Here is a 21429-nt window from a genome sequence, read left to right on the forward strand (position 1 = left end):
CCATATGTATATATAGTATAATCCCATTTACTGTTTGAACACCTAAAAAGATATAAACCACTTATTAAAAGTTAGTATTTCTAGGGCATAACACTGGGAAAAGTACAAAGTTTCATTTTCTACTACTTTACCTCTGGGTTTTCTGACATTTTATAATGAGAACACATTAGTATTACTTTAAAATATACGTATTTTTAAGATATGCAGTTATTAAAAAAATTGAGCCACAGTTTCCACATAATTACTGGAAGTATTTAAGGGGCAATTAAATGCCATCATTAAATTTACAGTATATACAAAGATTTTAAGCTTGAGTTTTAAAGCCCTTAAAAACAATTTAAGTGAGTTATATATTAAATGAAAAGTTTTAAAGTCTAATACCATTTATTTCTGCATTTCAGAAATACAGCTTTTGGCACTACATCAGGGGATGGTAAACTATGGCCTGTGAGCTGGCTGCTTGTTATTCTTTTCCAAAGAAGAAATCCAGATAGTTAACAAGCACATGAAGAGGTGCTGAAACCTCATTACTCATCAGGGAAATGCAAATAAAAACCACAATGAGATATCACCTCACACCTGTTAGAAAAGTTATTATCAAAAACACAAGAGGTAACAAGGCAAAAATGTGGAAAAAGCGGGAACCTGCATGCACTCTTGGTGAGAATGTAAATGGGTACGGTCACTCTGGAAAACAGTATGGAAATTCCTCAAAAAATTAGAAATATAATGAACTACCATAGGATCCAATTAATTACATTTCTAGGTATTTATCTGAAGGAAATGAAAACACTAACTCAAAAAGATATCTCCAAACGCTTGTTCACTGCAGCACTACCTGCAACAGCCAAGACATGGAAATAGCCTAAGTGGCAACTGATGGATAAATAGATAAATTGTGGTGAAAAAAAAATGTGTGCGTGTGTGTGTGTCGTGTGTGTGTGTGTATAAGAATATCAGTCAGCCAAAAAAATGGGGTAAATCTTGCCACTTGCAACAACATGCACAGACCCCAAAGGCAATGTGCTAAGTGGCGTAAGCCAGAGAAAGGCAAAGACCCAATGAACTCACTTACATATGGAATTTGAAAAAATAACAACAACAAAATAACCCCTTAAAACTGAACTCATAGATGTAGACAATGGACTGCTGGCTGACAGAGATGGGGAGCTGGAGTTGGGGAATATGGGTGAAAGTAACCAAAAGGTACAAACTTCCAGTTATAAAACAAGTAAGTCCTGGAGATGTCATGTACAGGATGATGACTGTATCAGCAATACTGTATTGCATATTTAAAAGTTGCTAATAAAATAGATCTTAAAAGTTCTCATCTTGGCACAAGAACAGACATTCAGATCAATGGAACAGAATAGAGAACTCAGAAATGGACCCACAAACGTATGGCCAACTAATCTTTAACAAAGCAGGAAAGAATATCCAATGTAATAAAGACAGTCTCTTCACCAAGTGGTGCTGGGAAAACTGGACAGCAACATGCAGAAGAATGAACCTGGACCACTTTCTTACACCATACACAAAAATAAACTCAAAATGGATGAAAGACCTAAATGTAAGACAGGAAGCCATCAAATTCCTCGAGGAGAAAGCAGGCAAAAACCTCTTGGATCTTGGCTGCAGTAACTTTTTACTCAACACGTCTCTGGAGGCAAGGGAAACAAAAGCAAAAATGAAAGACTGGGACCTCATCAAAATGAAAAGCTTCTGCACAGTGAAGGAAACAATCAGCAAAACTAAAAGGCAACTGACAGAATGGGAAAAGATATTTGCAAATGACATATCAGATAAAGGGTTAGTATACAAAACCTATAAAGAACTTATCAAACTCAACACCCAAAAAACAAATCATCCAGTGAAGAAATGGGCAAAAGACATGAATAGATGTTTCTCCAAAGAAGACATCCAGATGGCCAACTGACACATGAAAAAATGCTCAGCATCACTCATCATTAGGGAAATACAAATCAAAACCACAATGAGATACCACCTCACACCTGTCAGAATGGCTAACATTAACAACTCAGGCAACAACAGATGTTGGCGAGGATACGGAGAAAGAGGATCTCTTTTGCATTGTTGTAGGGAATGCAAGCTGGTGCAGCCACTCTGGAAAACAGTATGGAGGTTCCTGACAAAACTAAAAATAGAACTACCCTATGACCCAGCAATTACACTACTAGGCATTTATCCACATGATACAGATGTGCTGTTTCGAAGGGACACATGCAACCCCATGTTTATAGCAGCACCATCAACAATAGCCAAAGTATGGAAAGAGCCCAAATGTCCATTGATGGATGAATGGATAAAGAAAATGTGGTGTATGTATACACACACACACACACACACACACACAATGGAGTATTTATTACTCAGCAATCAAACAGAATGAAATCTTGCCATTTGCCACTATGTGGATGGAACTGGAGGGTGTTATGCTAAGTGAAATTAGTCATAGAAAGACAAAAATCATATGACTTCACTCATATGAGGACTTTAAGAGACAGAACAGATGAACATAAGGGAAGGGAAACAAAAATAATATAAAAATAGGGAGGGGGACAAAACAGAAGAGACTCACAAATATGGAGAACAAACTGAGGGTTACTGGAGGGGTTGTGGGAGGGGGATGGGCTAAATGGGTAAGGGGCACTGAGGAATCTACTCCTAAAATCATTGTTTCACTATATGCTAACTAATTTGGATGTAAATTTTATAAAATAAAAAATTAAATTAAAAAAAAAGTTCTCACCATAAGAAAACAAATTTCTAACTATGTGTAGTGATGGATGTTAATTAGATACATTATGGAGACCATTTTGCAATAAGTACTAATGTAATGATGTTGCAAACCTGAAACTAGTATAATGTTCTATGTCAATTACATCTTTTTTTTTTTTTTTAATTTTTTTTAACATTTATTTATTTTTGAGACAGAGAGAGACAGAGCATGAACGGGGGGAGGGCCAGAGAGAGAGGGAGACACAGAATCTGAAGCAGGCTCCAGGCTCTGAGCTGTCAGCACAGAGCCTGACGCGGGGCTCGAACTCACAGACCGTGAGATCGTGACCTGAGCGAAGTCGGACGCTCAACCGACTGAGCCACCCAGGCGCCCCAACAATTACATCTTAATAAAAAAACTGTTTCTTCTGAGGTAAAGACTATGGTCAGTTATACAAGGCTATGGTTACTTTTTTCAACAGGTATACAACAATGAACTTTTTTCTAAGTAATGTTTCCATATTAGCTAAAAGAGTCAATATCCAAACAGAAAGCCAATGAAAATTAAGTTATTCTTACCTGTAACCTAAACCAATCTAATCTCATTCCTCTGAAATCAAATACTTCCCCATCTTCAACTACAACAGTAGAAAAAAGATTACAAAGCAAATTAATGTTTCAACAAATATATAATCACAGTTTTAAATTTAAGATCAAGATAATTCAACTATGGCCATATATACAAAAGAATTAAAAGCAGGGTCTTAAAGAGATCGTTGTAAACCCATGTTCAGCATTATTCACAATAGCAGCATTATTCATAATAGCTAAAAGGCAGAAGCAACCCAAATGTCCACCAACAGTGGAATAGATGAACAAAATGTGGTACATTATTCAGCCTTGAAAAGGAAGGAAATTCTGACACATGCTATAGTGTGGCTGAATCTTGAGGACATATGTTGTGAAATAAGTCAGTGACAAAAAGAAAAATACTGCATGATTCCACTTAAGAGGTACCTAGAGTAATCAAACTCATAGAAACAGAAAGTAGAATGGCGGATACCAGGGGCGAGGGAAATTGAGAAGTTGATATTTAATAGCTATGGAGATTCAGTTTTCAAGATGAAAACGTTCTGGAGATTGGTTGAGCAATTATGTGAATACACTTAACCGTATTAAACTGTACACTTAAAAAAAAAAACAAAAAAAAATTTAATAGCTAAGACAAGGCAGTAATTCTCAAATCCTATAAAAATGTTGATAGAAGGAGGGAGTTATGCTAAGAGAAGTGTTAAGTACAGACTTCTCTCCTAAACTGTTTCTAAGTGTGCTTACATGTCAATTTTGAAGAAGCTAGACTAGAGCTTGAGGAATTCTGTAAACAAAAGCTTTGGACAGCATAGTGAAGTTCTTCAAAATAACTCTTTACAAACCAAATTATCACCAACCAACTTTACAACAGTTTCACTACTTAAGTGTGATACTGATTAAACTAAAATGTATTTATTACTCAAATTTTCAAGGATTTGGATACCCTTTACTTAAAAGGTTACAAAACTAAAATATAACACCAATCTGTTGGAATGAAGTTTTCAAATAATGAAGAAGCAATCTAGTATATGACATTAACTTTTGGGATTGACAGACCGGAACTTAAAATTCCTATAGTAGCACTTAATACCTGTTAGAGCTTGGGAAAATCATGTTAAATAATGGAGAGGTTAACTCTCAAATCTTAAGTTTCCAAACCTACCAAATAAAAGCATAAAGAACTTTTTAAAATTGATGTGGATTAAATAGGATAATATAAGTGCCTGGCAATTTTTAAAATGTTTTATCAACGGTACATACTATTGTCACAGGTGATGCTTGGACCACATATATACTTCATTATGTTTCTTTGTTGTTGTTGTTTTTTTTTAATTACAAAATGCCTTTTTTCACCTGCTGAATAATAAAATATTTCAAGCTATAATTCTCATTATTTTTATAAATGTCACACACCCATTTTGGAAACTTTTGTTTCACAGAGAACAAAGCTAAGACAAAAGAGAACAGACTAAATATGTCCAAAAGTAAGTGAGTCTATAAAAATTAACTGTGAAATCCCCTCCTTGAAAATCAAATTTGAAAACCTAATTAGAAGAAAATATGCTTTTATTTAAAAGACTTACCTTGTTTTACACTCAGGGAAGTCATAGTGTTAACAAAAGAGGACATGATGATTGATTCATCTTCAGGGCAAACAGAAAGATTCTAAAAGAAGAAACAAAAAATAATGTTAAGAACATCTAACAGGGGAAACAATTCATAGGTCCACTAACTGGTGGGTGGATACACAAGATGGTATATCCATACTAAGGAATATTTTTCAGCCTTAAACAGGAATGAAATGTTGATACATACATTAACATGGATGAATCTCAAAAACATACTAACTGAAAGAAATAAAAAACAAAGATTATATAGTATATGATTCCATTTATACAAATTTTTTTGTTAAAAAAAGGCAAAAGTGACCAAAAGGAGATGAATGGTTGGTGGGGATTTAGAGCATCAGTACACAAGAAAAAGGTACACAAGAAAACTCTTAAGTGTTGGAAACTTTCTATGTCTTGACTGTAGTGGCTGTAATGTGAACGAACACAGACAGTTGCTAAAATTCAAACTGTACACTGAAAATAGGTGACTTTGTGTGTATTATACTTCAGTAAGATTAGGACCAAAAACATCCCTTTCAAGCCAGCTAAAAAAATGAATAGCATATAAAGTACATCTGAAGTTGATAATAAATAATACATTTTTTAATAAGTGAATGCTTAGCTCACTAACAGCATAATTTTCAAAACTTGCACAATGTGAACATACATAATTTCACTGAACTGTACACTTAAAAATAGTGAACGCAGAAAATGTATATTTTACCACAAAAAACAAATTTGACAGCTATTTCATCAACTATATTAACAGGTTAATCTTAGTTCTAAATTTAAATCCCACCAAATGGTTAGAAACACTATGCAGGTACTTCACAACAGAAGAGGGTATAAAAAGCTCACGCATTGTAATTAAAGCCTAAATTCAAATACTGGCTCTACTACTTATGAACTGTGTGATATGGAGCAAGTTACACAAAGTCTATTTTCTTCAACAAATAATGATAACCATACCTATCCTCAGAGGATTGTTGTATAGATGTAATAAAATATCAATAAATCTGACAATTATTAATATTAGTATTACTGCTATTATAGTACTATAATTCTAGGAAAAAAAGACATTAATCTCCCTAGTGTTGTTAAAATACAGTTGATGAAAAAGACACCAAAAGATACGGAATGACTTAAAATTTTTAATGCTGTAACATAAACCTATAAAATTAATAAAATATCCAACCAGCCACAGCAAGTTTAAAACTGACATGAAACCAGGAGACTGGTTTACATTCTGATAGCACAAAAGCCTCTGGTTTATCTGTTAAGTAGTAACTATTAAAATAGAAGTACAGCAAAGCAATAACATTCTAGAGATAAAATCAGCTTTTCTAGACCTTTTTTAATGGACATTGTAAACAGGAAGCATCTGAGCTCCACCTAGCGGATAAAGGAAAAAATACACCAATTCAGGATAGTAACCTATAAGGAGTATTTAATTCAAGGTAAACAATGCCATGAAAGACATTTTCTTTTCTCATTTACATTTTTTAGGTAGATTTGAAAAAGAAAAATCAGGATTTTAAAGTATGGTTATTTCTCTGGAAAACCAGTAGCTTTAGAATAGTCTTCTTTTTTTTTTTTTTTAAAGTTTATTTATTTTGAGAGAGAGGGAAGGAGACAGAATTCCAAGCAGGCTCCACTCCGTCAGCACAGAGTCCTATGTGGGGCTCCAACTCATGAATACGAGATCATGACCTGAGCCGAAGTAAAGAGTCTCAGATGCTTAACTGACTGAGCCACTCAGGCACCCCTAGAATAATCTTAATACAAAGAGAATTTGTGTTGTTCTTCCTTTATACTGTATATTAGCTTACAGAACTTTTTTAGACATCTTGATTTTATAAATGAAGTAAAAAAAAAAACAATTTTCCTTACAGTTAGCTTATTTGGAATAAAAATAAATCTATATTAAGATGAAAAAGACTAAATTATGGAAAGCAAAAAAAAAAAAGACTAAAAATCAATAGAGGAAAATTCAAATTGAAAATAAAATCAGGACATTTAATCTTATTAGGGCATCTAGATGAATTTTGTTTTAAAAGTCTGGTCATTTCTAATATACTATGCTAAAAGATTTATCTTCTGTGTTTTATCTAATACTTGGTTATCAATTATAAAGTCTCCATCATCTCTTCTTTATTGCCAGAGCCAATGTCCAAGTTCAGGCTCTCATCAGCTCTCTTCTAATCTCTCTGTTTCCTCCCTTGGCCCCCAGCAATCCATCATCCATACTGAGCCACAGTAATCTAAGTAATAAATCAGATTTATGACTAACCTCCTCTACTGAAAGGCCCTCTATAATTTGGTCACTGTATATCAACCTCCACCTGCCAGGTAAAGAATAATTCCCTGAATTGTGCTCAGTCTGAGCTTTGTACACACTTAAGCATAACACTATGCTACAACACTTGACTACAACTAAATGTTTTCTCCCCTCTAGGTGATGATCCCCCTTAACAAGATAGGAAAATGACTTGTTTACATTTGTATCTATCACTTGGCACTAGATTATACTGAGCAAACAAATCAGTTACTAGAAAGGAGGGAAGGAAGGAACAACAGGGAGAGTAACATGAGACAGTTTTTACCTGCACAAGTTCATTGAGAACAACAGCATCAAAGCCAGAGAGGTACTGCACATAATACCTCTGCATTACAGGTCCATATTTCCTTACATGTGCTCTAAGCTCTTCCATGTAAAATATTAATTCAGCAATGTGCCTTTTTAAAAAATCCAAGAAAAGTATTTCAAAAAATAAATTCATCATTAAGGAAAATATAAAATGTATCTGATATTACTACAAGAGTTTTTTTCTTAGAAAAAGCATTATTAAATATAATTTTATGTCAATTCCTTCCTAAAGACATTTCCATGATGCAAAGCAAAAATTAAAAAACAGCTATGACTAAAAAGTTGATAAAGGAAAACCCAAAATGAAAATAAAATTAGAGTATCTCATAAATTACATCATTAAAAAAAATCACAAACGGAAGAGGATTAGAGGATTAGAAGAATTAAGATTTTTCTGTAAGCTCTTATTTCTGTTTCATTTATCTAATTCCTATTGAAGGACTGTGTACTAAAATGATAAAGACATTTCAAATAACACACTTGGTTCATTAAGGTTCTTATTTAAATTTTTATGTAGTGAATCATTTTAAAAAATGAATTCCAAAGAAAATATGACTGGTTATAGCAAGAAAATAAGAACTTTATGACCATCTAGGTTTAGGAAACATTACAAGCCCTAATATTAAGCTAACACTGACTCTATTTTAATTCATATCATCTAATGGTGTATTACAAATATCCCTTTATTATGAAATGTGAAAAGCTCTAAAAAAGGTTTTCAAAATAATTTAACTTCAATGTCCCCAAATTCCACATCCCATACATCAAAACATTCAAAAAATAACTCTTTAAATGTTGCTAACTTACTTATCTATAAAGTCATCTGCACTCTTCTTTGGCATGTTATCTGCATGACGAAGTAGCCAGATAATTTCATCACGGGCAAAGGATAATGCCATAAAAACAAAAAGTGCCTAATTAAAAAAAAAAAAAAAAAAAAAGAACATTTGCTTATTCTCATGCCAAGATTATTAACAAAACCTATTCATAATCTTTGTCTAAGTGAGAGCCACTGGCAAGAACTGATAATATGAAGTTCAAAGACAAAAACGAGAACACAGAAGAAAACCTAGAGACAGGTATCAAGGGGAGTACACATTCAAACATGAAGTGAGAAAAATGCAGGAAGGTGTGATGTATGAATGTCAAGTAAGCAAATTCATTCTCAGTTAAATATAAATTTTAGTAGTTTTCCATAGAGAATTTTTTAAAAATTTTAATTGGCACACCTACAGTTAAATAAGAATTCAAATTTTAGTAAAATTTCATAGAATTTTTTTCATTTTATTTATAATTTTTTTTTAACGTTTATTTATTTTTGAGACAGAGAGAGACAGAGCATCAACGGGGGAGGGTCAGAGAGAGGGAGACACAGAATCTCAAACAGTCTCCAGGCTCTGAGCTGTCAGCCCAGAGCCCGACACGGGGCTCGAACTCACGAACCGCGAGATCATGACCTGAGCCGAAGTCGGCCGCTTAACCGACTGAGCCACCCAAGCGCCCCGAATTTTTTTCATTTTAATACGGTACACCTGTAGTTGAAATAAGAATTAAATCAATTACCTTTGGACCTAGCAAGCCAGGTTGATCAGAGAGGACAGTAGCCAATTCTTTCAGTGCAGATCTTAAAAATTTGCGTCTTTCTCTGTGCATTGAACCACTATAGGGAAAGACATCAATATAACTTATCTGTTTCTACTAAAATCATTATTGGCAATTAAATAACTTACCATTTCAGGTCAATTTACAAACATTTTTTAGGAAGCACAAGCTCCTACAAATATCTTCTATATGTATGTCATATCATTAAATGACTTTCCAAACTTATGTTTATCCTGGCCTTCCTTGCAGTGTTTTTATAACCATGTTTATTCTGTTACTCTCCACCTATCAAAATCCTACCCAAACTTCAAGACCAACCCTTCAAGAAGCATTTCCCAATATCCAGATGCCCATTTTTGAATAATGTCTGCAACTTTAATACCATTTAGCCTAGCACTTTATAAAAGTGGACTGTGAAATCCTTGAAAACAAGCAATGTTCTACTACATACATTTTCTGTCACCCCCACAAAGAAAATCAATGAACACAACTTATTAAATATCTGATTATATCCTACTTTATTAAGTATATTCTTATTAAATAGGTAAGACTAATAAACAAGAGCTATATATAATAAAGATATTAGGATGAGATCATTTGGTAATCTTCAAAAACAGAAAGATGAGGAAAGGAAAAGATAATCATAAATATTCACTACTAGGTATTTTTAAAATAAAATGCAAATTTAAAAGAATTACTCTTACATATTAATGTAGAAAAAAATATCACAGAATGTTCTAAGTATTCCAACTCCTCACACTATGCAAAATACACAGTCCCAACAAAGTTTTAAGATTTTGATAGGTGCAAAAAACAGCACCCTCTGCCCACCCCCTCACACACACACCCCTCCTAGTTTCACCCTGTCATCTATAAAACAGGGATGATGACACCTCCCTGAAAAGATACATCTTTCATGATGTCTGATACATAGTATTATTAGGCTAATTCCAATGACAAGCTCTTTTTTATCTTACAATAATAAAGTCAACCAATACAATTTCTAAGAAAAGAGGCAATGTTATTTTGACTATTTTATTACACCGAGTTGTGGCAAGGAGTCTGTGGTGTTATTAATACTGAGAGAAAATGTCTATAAAGTACCATGCTTGGCACAAGGTAATGAGGAATTCCTATGAGGAATTCTTACTGCTTACTACCTACAACTACTTTATATAATAAAGGGGGAAAATGCCTTACCTTTAAAAGAATTTCATAAAAGATAGCTAAGAATCATATATGTGCCTACAATAGAGTCTATCCCATGAAGAACTGATAATCATTTGTATTTCTGTATGTCAAGAAAGGAATGCTAACACATTCCAAAATATATTAGTACTAGAAAATAACTTTTTAAATATAAGCATTTCATTCAAGTGAAAAAATATGCATGAGGAAATAGGTCACTGACAGCAATGAATAAAGATGGTTTAAATTCCCAAAATCCATCGTATAGCCTAAACCTAAATTCTGAAACTTCTTGTGGTTTTTATATTTTCATCGATGGCAGTGGTGCTTTATACTCTGCTTTACAAAAATACGGATGGATCAGATAACATTACCTAGGCTCAGTGGAGAAAATATTTTATAGAAGTATATATGTAACACTGAATTATCAAATTATTTATAATTATTTCATGAGAAAATCAAAAACTTGTTCAAAGATCTTAAATATGATAATTTTTAAGTTATTCTATATACTTACTAATATAAAATATTTACTACAATTAGGTAAGGGCATGAGGATAACATACTTTGAAAAGTAAATACTATTTGGGAGAGTATAAACATATATCTATGTTCATGAAGTGGTACAAAAATCATCACACCTTGAAAAGTATTGATATGAAAGCATAGTGATGGCAAAAGATCTGAATGATACCTAAAATAAAAGACCTTTGTATGGTACTTGCTTAGAGCATTTTTATCAACACTTCAAAAATATTCCAGATCTGTCTGTACTAACCTGAAGCTTACTAAATACTGAGGATATATACTTCTCATTGATTGGCCCACTTCTATCCCATATTGCACACCATTAATCTGCAGTATGTGAACAAAATTATGCTTTAAGACAGAAATTCTTGTTGATTACAAGTTCCACAGAGAAAACAGAACTACTTACGCATGTGACACAGCTGCCTCTTTGCATTCTCTTATGTCATTAATACGCTTATTATAGCTATGTGCAAAAAAAAAAAAAAAAAAAAATTAGATCCTTGTTAATCCTAATTTCATCAGTAACAGTCAAAACGAGTTAGCCAAATACTAAGTCAATTAAAAACGACTATTAGCAATAAGAAAAAAATGGTGCTCAAACTAGAAATGCATGGAACAAGTCCACCTACCTCCTTTCCTAAGTACCCAGTCAAGTCTTCTTAGAAAAACAGACCTCATATTATATTAAATCTAACAATAAAATTGAAGCTCACAATGTAGATCTTTGATTATATACACCTCGTCAAGAACCCACAGAGACACTAAAATTGTACCTCCAATGTAATTAACAGTGGTCTCCAAAATCTAAAGTAATAACAAAGCTACTACTTCTAATTTTATGCTATCTGATTTAAAAAAATTCTGAAAGGATATATACTAGGGAGTAACACTACTGAATGTCTGGAGATAGGGGTTTTATGGTAGAAAAAACTGGGGCAGGAAAGCCTAAGACTAAATTAAAAGAAATAGGACACCAGGTGCCTGGGTAGGTCAGTCAGATAAGCATCCAACTTCAGCTCAGGTCATAATCTCATGGTTCATGAGTTTGATTCCCGTCAGGCTCTTTGATGTCAGTATGGAGCCCGCTCTGAAGCCTCTGTCTCCCTCTCTCTGCCCCCTCCTCTCTCTCTCTCACAAAATAAATAAACATTAAAAAAATTTCAAAAACAAAAACAAAAAATAGGAACCAACATAAAAAAATTTAAAGGTAACATGTGAAAAAAAGAGCAAATAAATGTTATTTTCATTAATACTACATGCAAAAACTCAAAATTCCTAAAATGTTAAAGAAAAATTATCTTCTTGACAACCTGGCTAAGACCACTTAAACCAAGAAGTCCCAGCTTCTAAATTAAGTACTCTAAGATTTATGTGATCTTTGAGCAAATGTCTAAAATATACTAAATCTGTAATCATTCTCTTTCATAATTAATAAGCTTTTATACTTACAATCTAACCTGTAAGTACTGTAAATCATATTTTCAAGTGATCACTCATGACTTAATAAATTAAAACTTTACAACTTTAATCATGAAGATTCTTAAATGGTAAATTCATTGTTAGAAAAGTATTAACATAAAGAAAAAAAAGCGTAACAAAAAGACAATTGGTGGGGTGCCTGGGTGGCTCAGTCAGTTAAGCATCTGACTTCAGCTCAGGGCATGATCTTGCAGTTCGTGGGTTCAAGCCCACGTCAGGCTCTTTGCTGACAGCTCAGAGCCTGAAGCCTGCTTCAGATTCAGCATCTCTCTGCCCCTACCCTACCAACAATCTGTCTCTCTCTCAAAAATAAATATACATTAAAAAAATATATTTTTTTAAGATAACTGGTCTCATGGTGTCATTCAACTTATGTGTACCATATATAACATAAGCTCGCTCAATATATAGACTACCTGGTTCTAAATGCTTACATATATTTAAATATGATTCCACAGAGAAGCTATCAATATGCTAAGATATAATACAAGTTTCTTAATTTTCAATCTGAACCAATTAGAAAATGAAAATAAATTAGGAAGTATCCCATCTGACATAGGATATTTCCAAGTACTCCAGCATCTAAAATAAAAGCCAAGTAAGAGCTGGAAAGTACATAGGGCACTAGTTCTCATATTATACCTGAGAATCTACCAACATGAGAATGTCAGAACCATCCATGGTGACAGAAACCAGAAGAGTGGTCACCGGAGAAGGGAACTGAAAGGGAGACCAGGGGTGGCAGTACTGACCAAAAAAGAGACACAAGACAATTTTCTGGGGATAATGGAAATGTTCTATATCTTGATCTAGGTGGTCACCTAGAGTATTCATATATAAAGTTATTGAGACATACATGTAAAATTTATGCATTCTTCTGTCTGTAAATTCTACTTCAAAAATTACTAGGGAGAAAAAGAGCAGATTCTTTTAACTCTCCAAGATACAGATATAGGAAATACAAATTAGGGATCATGCCCAGTAATCTGGATTAATACGCATCCCAGAGTAATTTTTATGCACACTAAAATTTGAGGCTTAGTTGGTATATTTACTTTTTAATAACTAACAGATGCTTTATCTCAATTTCTTCAAGACATTGTTTTTTTTGTTTGTTTGTTTGTTTTTAAGTAGGTTTCATGCCCAGTATGGAGTCCAGCATGGGACTTGAACTCACAACCCTGAGATCAAGACCTGAGCTGAGATCAATAGTTGGGACACTTAACCAACTGAGCCACCCAGGCACCCTGCATGAAGACATTTCTAAATTGGATATGAATCAAATGTTGGTAAACTTCATTTGTATCTGAAACTAACAAGATGAACATAACTATTTGACACTTTCAGGTATTTTAGAATATTTTAGATGCTCCTAATTTCAAAAGACTTCAAAACTACTACCAAGTCTGAGGCCAACCTGTTTACTGTATACTGCCTACAGAACCTCATATAGAAAGAAATACAGGCATTAAAAATTTCAAGGAAACAAATTTGTAAGAACTATTTGCTTTCCAGGGAATGAATATAAATGAGTCACTTGGAACACCTTATTAAAAGGAAACATGATTTCTTACGTGCAGCAGTCTGACTTGTATAATTGTTATAATTTAATGAAGTTCTTCTGACTGACCCACATACTTCTCAATAGCACTTCTACAAATTTCAAAACTCTAAAATGTATATGGTGCTTTTAGCAATATTTACGTCTAAACCCATATCATAATTTGCAAAAGAGAGCACATCTTCTTTATCATAGAATACAAGTTTTAAAAGGGGAGAAACACTAGATACTTCAGTCTGTGAAGTTACCTATAAAATATATGAAAATACCGTATCAGAGTGACTGTTAAGAAAAAAACTTACTGTGACCAGTAAGAGGGTACAGGTGACATCTTCTTGCATACATGACCCTTCTCTATCCCCAAACTTCAACAAAAATCATTCACTCACTACCCTTCTCCAAAAAAAAAGACAAGATAAATGAAAATGCCATACCCTCGTATGTTTACAAATAAGTCTTCTGCAGCTTTGTGAATGTGGAAAACTTCATCCCGAAAGAGAGAGAGGCAAGAGCTACTTTGAAGAGCTAGCTTCCAAAGGTTCAGTGCTGTCGCATCAGTATTTAGAATCCCATGGCACAAAATGAAGCCAACTTAAAAAAAAAAAGTAAATACGAATATAAAAGTATTCCAAAATTAAATTCTTTCCATTACAAAGTAGCTTCCAAAAATTTCAGAAACATAAAATTGAGGCTTTTTATTGAGGCTTTTTAAGTGACAGGTAATAACTCATACACACAAGATGGCAACAATTGTCAATAATTTTCTGTATTCTGCAAAATCAGTCCTTTGAACCCACACTGATGAGAAAAAATGTTGCTTCTGGCCTGTGAAAAAAGTCATTTTAATAAATGAGTAAAAGACATTTTCAAAATCTTTATAAAATATTTTAACCTAGATATCAGAAGTTAAACTAATCAACAAATACAGTAATCATAACTATTACAGTAACTGAAAAATAAGGCTAATCTACTTTTTTAAATCACCAGAACAAATGCATCTCACATTTTCACAGCAATATATAGATTACTAAATAAGCTTTCACTTATATTATCTCACATGATTCTCTGGAGTAGATAAAATAGATGGTATCCTTCTCTTTTATAGTTGAAGAAATGAAGGTTCAATGACTTGCCTAAAGTTATACTATTAACTATTAGAGCTATATTTAGCCTCAAGTATTTACCCTTAAAGTCTAAGATTCTTTCAATATATTATGCTGCTTTCTTACATGAATTCACTCTCCCCTTTAAACTCCTGAATCGTTAACATATAACTTGTCATTCATCTTTTTATTCTTAGCTCAACCTTCCTTTAACAGGACACTATGCAAGCAAGTTAACTTTTTAAGGTAAGTAGGCATATACTGTGGAATCATATACAGAAACATATTAAACTTCTTTAAATACCCTGAAACATAAAAAAGTTTTTCATGCAACAGGACCCCTAAACACAGCCAATTACATGGTCTGGTACACAACCAAAGAAACAGAATATACACATGGAAACTTAAGTCCTCACGAGAAACTGTTTGTAAAAGATTCTTGTCCTATATAATGTTTTTTTACTCTAAACCTCTGAGTAAAAAGTGATTTCGCTTAGTGTTTTATACCTCGTTGAATACTTAGAGTCACAAAATTGCTGCAGATAATAAAAGGTTTCTCTAAAGATGTTAGCAGTATTATGGGTTACCATATATTTTATTTTTTTAAGATATGGATTACCTTATGAATTAAAATATCTTCATTTGTTTATGACAGAATCAAAAAGGGCAAATGAATTTAAAATAGACTGCCCAAGATTAGGATGATTTATTAATTAAATCACATATTAACTTCCTTTACCCACCAAGGTTCCAATACAAGGACAGAAAAAAAAAATTTAGTTATTTTAAGCCACAAAAATGTTAGAAAACAAGAAAGAAGACCAATACTAAGAATGCAATCTTGCCATCTGCAACTATGTGGATGGAACTAGAGTGTATTATGCTAAGGGAAATTAGAGAAAGACAAATATCATGTGACTTTACTGATGTGGAATTTAAGATACAAAACAGATGAACATAAGAGAAGAGAAGCAAAAATAATACAAAAACATGGAGGGGGATAAAACATAAGAGACTCTTAAATACAGAGAACAAACTGAGGGTTGCTGGAGGGGTTCTGGGTGGGGAGATGGGCTAAATGGGCAAGAGGCATTAAGGAGGACACTCGTTGGGATGAACGCTGGGTGTTATATGTAGGGGATGAATCATGGGACTCTACTCCTGAAACCATTATTGCACTATATGCTAACTAATGTGGATGTTAATAAATAAATAAATAAATAAATAAATAAATAAATAAATAAATACCAATACTAGACAAGAAAGTTGGGAAAAATCTTTTAAGATCGAAAGTAGACAGAACTCGACTATCAATTTAAAGAGAGTCAGGAATTAGTAATCCAAAACTCCAGAGATGAAAAGAGATCTTTCCCAAGGAGTCCTCTGAGTCCAACCAACAGAGCAAGAATAGACCCTGAAAAGAACATCAGGATAAGTTATTTTATAATTGCATTCCAAATAGCTGGGTCTTCAACATTCCAGACTCTCAGTAACTCTCGGCCTCAGGCTATAATCTAGACCAATGATTCTCCAACTTTAGCTTGCATCAGAGCTACTAGGGAGACTTATTAAATCAGATTGCTAGGATCCATTCACTGTTTCCAATTGAGTAGGTCTAGGGTGAAGATCAAGATTCTACATATCTAATAAGTTCCTAGGTGATGCTGCTGATCCAGGGACCACACTTGAAACTAATCTAGAGCAAAGCACTAAAGAAAGCAGACCACAGTCTACAGAAAAGTCCTACTATGAGTTTTAGGGTTAAAATGACAAGTGCAGAGTTTAAGGCAATTCTTAACTTCTATATTAACTCTACTCAAGGCTCAAACACATGAAGGCAGCAAACTTCAGAGTAAACCTTCCTTACTTGGGCAACTGTGATTATCCCAAATCTGCCTCTATGTCCCTACATTCCTTCTTAGGGTAGCCTGCCTTCTGACCTACCTCCCTCTCATCATACAGGGCCCTGTACTCAGCATTCCTGACTAGGGGCACTAGTGCTATTAACTCTAGGTCGTCATGCTACCTAACTCTACTAATCACCTCTGTTCTACAGCCAAACTTCCATAAACATGAACAACCAAGGATCACGATACATTTAAGCAAAATTAATACTTTGAAAACTGTGTTTTGATCAAGTAAGAGACTAAAGGATGAAAATCTTAACTATCGTTACAGAAGAAAAAGGAGTATCACAAAAATGATCAATGTAAAATATATAATTAATAAAAATGGCCAGGGACAGGGAGTTATGTGCTAAATTCCTCCTCTTTCATACTAATAACAGTGCTTTTCAAAGTGCCAGGGCATGAGATTGAGTAAAGAAACTAACAGTATTTAGAAACTCTCATAAAAATCTGACATTGATTTATGAGTAGAAAGCTAAAAACAATGTTAGATTAAACTGAATTTAATAATTTAAAATGTGGGCTTTTGCATCTGTATTAATTTCTGGTAATTCTAATAATTCAATTTTTTTGAATTTTATAGAAGTATCAATGCAAAAAAAAATTTTTTTAAAAACTGGTCCTTCACTATAGTTTGAGATAAACTATAATAAAAAAAAAACAATAAATAAATCTTAAAGGTTAATAAACCAAGAAACAAGACCTATAAGAACTAAGAAACAAAAACTGCTCAAAATTATTCCCATATGCTACTGGACCTGGGGGCGGTAGAAGTAATTATAGGAACTCTCATTCTATATTGTATCTGTATGTTACTGTGTCTATTTCCCCTATGGTTTGTGAACGTCCCAGGGGCACAACTAGTAATTTCATCTTCCAATGCATTTAACTGCCAACGATGAGTCATTATTATATGTACAGAAGTAAACTAAAACCAAAAACCTTAGCTGAATAAACATGACATTTAAAAAAATCATTAAAAACAAAATAAAAATGTAGTTTTGACAGTCATACTGAGAGGCAATATAATGTACCATGAGCCTTGGCATTAGCCTAGGTTCTCATTTTGTCTTTGTCACTTATTAGCTACATAGACTAAGCTTTAGATTCCTCGACTATAAAACAGACTATCTTGACAGGGTCAGTACGAGAACTGAATGAGGTAATACACAGAAATGGCTTAGGACAGTGCTTGGCACAGAAGTAATCCATATTACCTGTTATTTTTCTCTAAAACTTAAAACCTGAGAGATAGTTACAAAACTAATTGATTTTACTTACAGATAATCCATTTTTCCATTGCATCCAAAGAGAGATATTCACAAGGCATCTTAAAAAGAGAAAATATATACCTGTGATTAGAAGAAATTCTAAAAAAACAAATCCTATGCTAAGTCACTCTCTTTCTCTTCCTCCTAAAAACTCTTACTGCTCAATTCTTGGCTCAAATACCACCATGACGTATTTAAAAGGCTGGATAAAAGTTTTATAACTTATGATTTAAACTTGCAGGGGCGCCTGGGTGGCGCAGTCGGTTAAGCGTCCGACTTCAGCCAGGTCACGATCTCGCGGTCCGGGAGTTCGAGCCCCGCGTCGGGCTCTGGGCTGATGGCTCGGAGCCTGGAGCCTGTTTCCGATTCTGTGTCTCCCTCTCTCTCTGCCCCTCCCCCGTTCATGTTCTGTCTCTCTCTGTCCCAAAAATAAATAAACGTTGAAAAAAAAAATTTTTTTAAATAAATAAATAAATAAATAAATAAACTTGCAGTCCATAAAGGACAGTAAGAGCTGTGCCCCTTTCACATTTACACTCTCTGAAACCTCCCTTAAAATAATACTGTTGCTAAATTGTCTTCAATCTGATAAAGGACAAGTTCAAATTTCCCAAGTCTATTTCAGAGCTTGTAGTATTCCAAGAGATAATATTTAATCAATTTAAAAAAGATTTAGGTACATGGGTACTTACTATCTCACCCCAATCAGTAATTTTGTGTGTGTATTCTCCATCTGCATAACATATATTTTTATACATACAGAGAACAGACTGAAAATACAGTTGACCCTTGAACAACAGGAGGATTAGGAATGCCAACACCCTGCTCCCCATGCAGCTGAAAATTTGCCTAATACTCCTGACTTCCAAAAATTTAAATACTAATAGCTTACTGTTGACCAGAAGCCTTACCAATGACAAAGTCAATTAATATATATTTTGTAAGTTACACGTATTATATAATGTATTCTTACAATAATAAAGCTAGAGAAAATATTAAGAAAATCTTGAGAAAATACATTTACAGTACAATACTGTATTTATCAAAAAATACACGTGTAAGTGACCTCACACAGTTCAAACCAATGTTGTTTAAGGGTCAACTATATAAAACAATATAATGATTTTGGTGAGGATTTAAGATGATTTGTATTTCCTTCTTTACAATTTTCTGCATTTTCCAAATTTTCTACTATAACAGAACAAAACAGACATTTAAATTTTAAGAGAAAATACTTACATTACTAATTGTATTAACTTAGCATCAGATTTTAGAAATAAAAAAACTCAATAGTACAACTTAATTACTGGACATTTTACAATAAACTTCACTGACAGGCTAACATCAATCAGAAGAAAAATCACAACAGTACTGCATTGCTGATATTTTTTTAAAAATCAACTTTACTATTTTTATTCAAAAAGGGAAAAACAGAACCATACGGTGTCAGACTGTGCAGGATTAAGCATTGTACTGGGTGCACTGATGAGACTCAATAGTTGGGCATTTCTCCACTGGTCAGCTGAAAGATTCCTTCGAGGATACACCATCTGAAGAGAAATTAGTGCATCTGAAAGAGACTAATTAAAATAGGAAAAAAGGAAGTTGAGGAACAAAGACTTTTTTTTATTTTTCCATTTAAATTTCAGCTACAAGTGCTGTGTGTTTCTAACTGTACCATCCTAAAACAACAAAGCCTAATTACAACTATGCTCCATATAGTATCTAAGGTGGGTCTGGCTACCACCTCTGGAATTTTTTTTAATTTCATAAAAACTACATAGATTCTGTATTCCTGGGCAAGAGCTCAGCTCAGGAAATCATGTTAGTTCCTTAAAAGTTACAATGTTTGGCAATCTTGGGATCTTTATTTCAAAAGGGGTAGTAGGCACATTCTTTTGTGCATCATTTTCTACTCTAATAGTTCTTTGAAAAAACACATTAGGGTTATAGGACTGTTAATAGAGCTCAACATATTTCATATTTCTCCAAAGATTTCTTTACAAAAAAAAATGTGCTCTATCTTAATAAATTACTTAACTTCTATTTGTCATTTGGTCTGTTAATTATAGCTTTATCATCAAGGTATTTAATGTTTCTTCTCATCTGCTTCTTACTTGCTTTTAACTGTCCTTTGCTATTCATCTTTGCTTCCTAGAATCTCTGTGTAAGAGTGAACATCTGAGTGCACATGAATTACCATGGAATTTGTTCAAAAATCAGAATCCAGAGTTCTACCTGAAACTTAGTAAACCAGAACCTCTGGGAGTAGACCCCAGGAATCTGTATTTTTATTATACTCTACCAAGTGATTATAAATGTTTTTAAAATTAATTTTAACAAATCCTAGCAAATACAGGATAGACTTTGTATCTAAACCTGAGATATCATGGAACATCAGAAAAATTGTGATTAGGAAATAAAGGGTCTAATCCAAATGGATAATTCTCTTGAAGCAATTATTAATAGTCTAGTATATGCAAATGACTATGGAGAACTTAAAAAGACATGCAAGAGTCTTAAGGAAATTTTCATCACTTAAGTGGGAAAAGAACGAAATCTGAATTGGGTAAATAAAAACTTGGCCGTATGTGATTGGCAAAAAGTCAGAAATGAATGTATAGAGAAAACAGAGAGGAGTAGGGAAGACAGTTCCAGGTGAGGAAAAAGCAATACCCAAATCAGAGACAAATGACTGTGGTATGCTCAGCACTCTGAGGAATCCTGACATCTCCATCTGCAATGCTGATTTTTACTTCAAAACTGATGCCATCCACTGGCCTCTTTCAAACTAATGATCCAACTAACTTCAAAACAATAACCTATATAAATTTGTGGGTATAATACAGCTAAACAAAGAAATTAAACTACAAACACATCTTCTGTAAACACATCTTCAGAATTTTTACTGGAGTAAAAAAATGGAAGGAAAATTCTTGGTGTTAACTGTAGGTCAAAAAAAAAAGCACAGATTTAGAGAAAATAGTGTATTATTAAAATGTTTAACTCTCATGACTCAAAGAGAATGAACCAAGATTCTAAAATCTTGGGATTTAGCTCTGGTTTTGCCCCAATTGCTGCTAAATGACTTATTGTGTCACTTCTCCAGTTCTCAATTTTTATCTGTAATAGGATGTATGAGATACCTCTAAATTTCCTTGATGTGCATATGAACTATGGTTCTTTGAATCAGCCCTACT

At 33.5% G+C, this 21429-nt stretch overlaps 1 protein-coding gene across 4 annotated transcripts in view; it reads right to left on the reverse strand.

Annotated features, from left to right (window-relative positions):
- Window positions 1–21429, reverse strand: part of NCKAP1 (NCK associated protein 1) — a 109454-nt gene that overhangs the window by 46988 nt on the left and 41037 nt on the right. For all 4 annotated transcript variants that reach the window (XM_086719101.1, XM_025912573.2, XM_086719100.1 and 1 more), the window contains 9 exons: window positions 19672–19809; window positions 18240–18288; window positions 14383–14539; window positions 11315–11371; window positions 9151–9247; window positions 8395–8501; window positions 7544–7676; window positions 4914–4995; window positions 3319–3377 (listed from right to left, as the gene is read on the reverse strand). In XM_086719101.1, the coding sequence (XP_086575227.1) occupies window positions 3319–3377; window positions 4914–4995; window positions 7544–7676; window positions 8395–8501; window positions 9151–9247; window positions 11315–11371; window positions 14383–14539; window positions 18240–18288; window positions 19672–19809 (879 nt within the window). The remainder of the gene's footprint in view (window positions 1–3318; window positions 3378–4913; window positions 4996–7543; window positions 7677–8394; window positions 8502–9150; window positions 9248–11314; window positions 11372–14382; window positions 14540–18239; window positions 18289–19671; window positions 19810–21429) is intronic.

The sequence above is a fragment of the Puma concolor genome, chromosome C1, assembly GCF_028749965.1.
Source record: "Puma concolor isolate L17-30 chromosome C1, mPumCon1.1.hap2, whole genome shotgun sequence".
NCBI classification, from domain to species: Eukaryota; Metazoa; Chordata; class Mammalia; order Carnivora; family Felidae; genus Puma; species Puma concolor.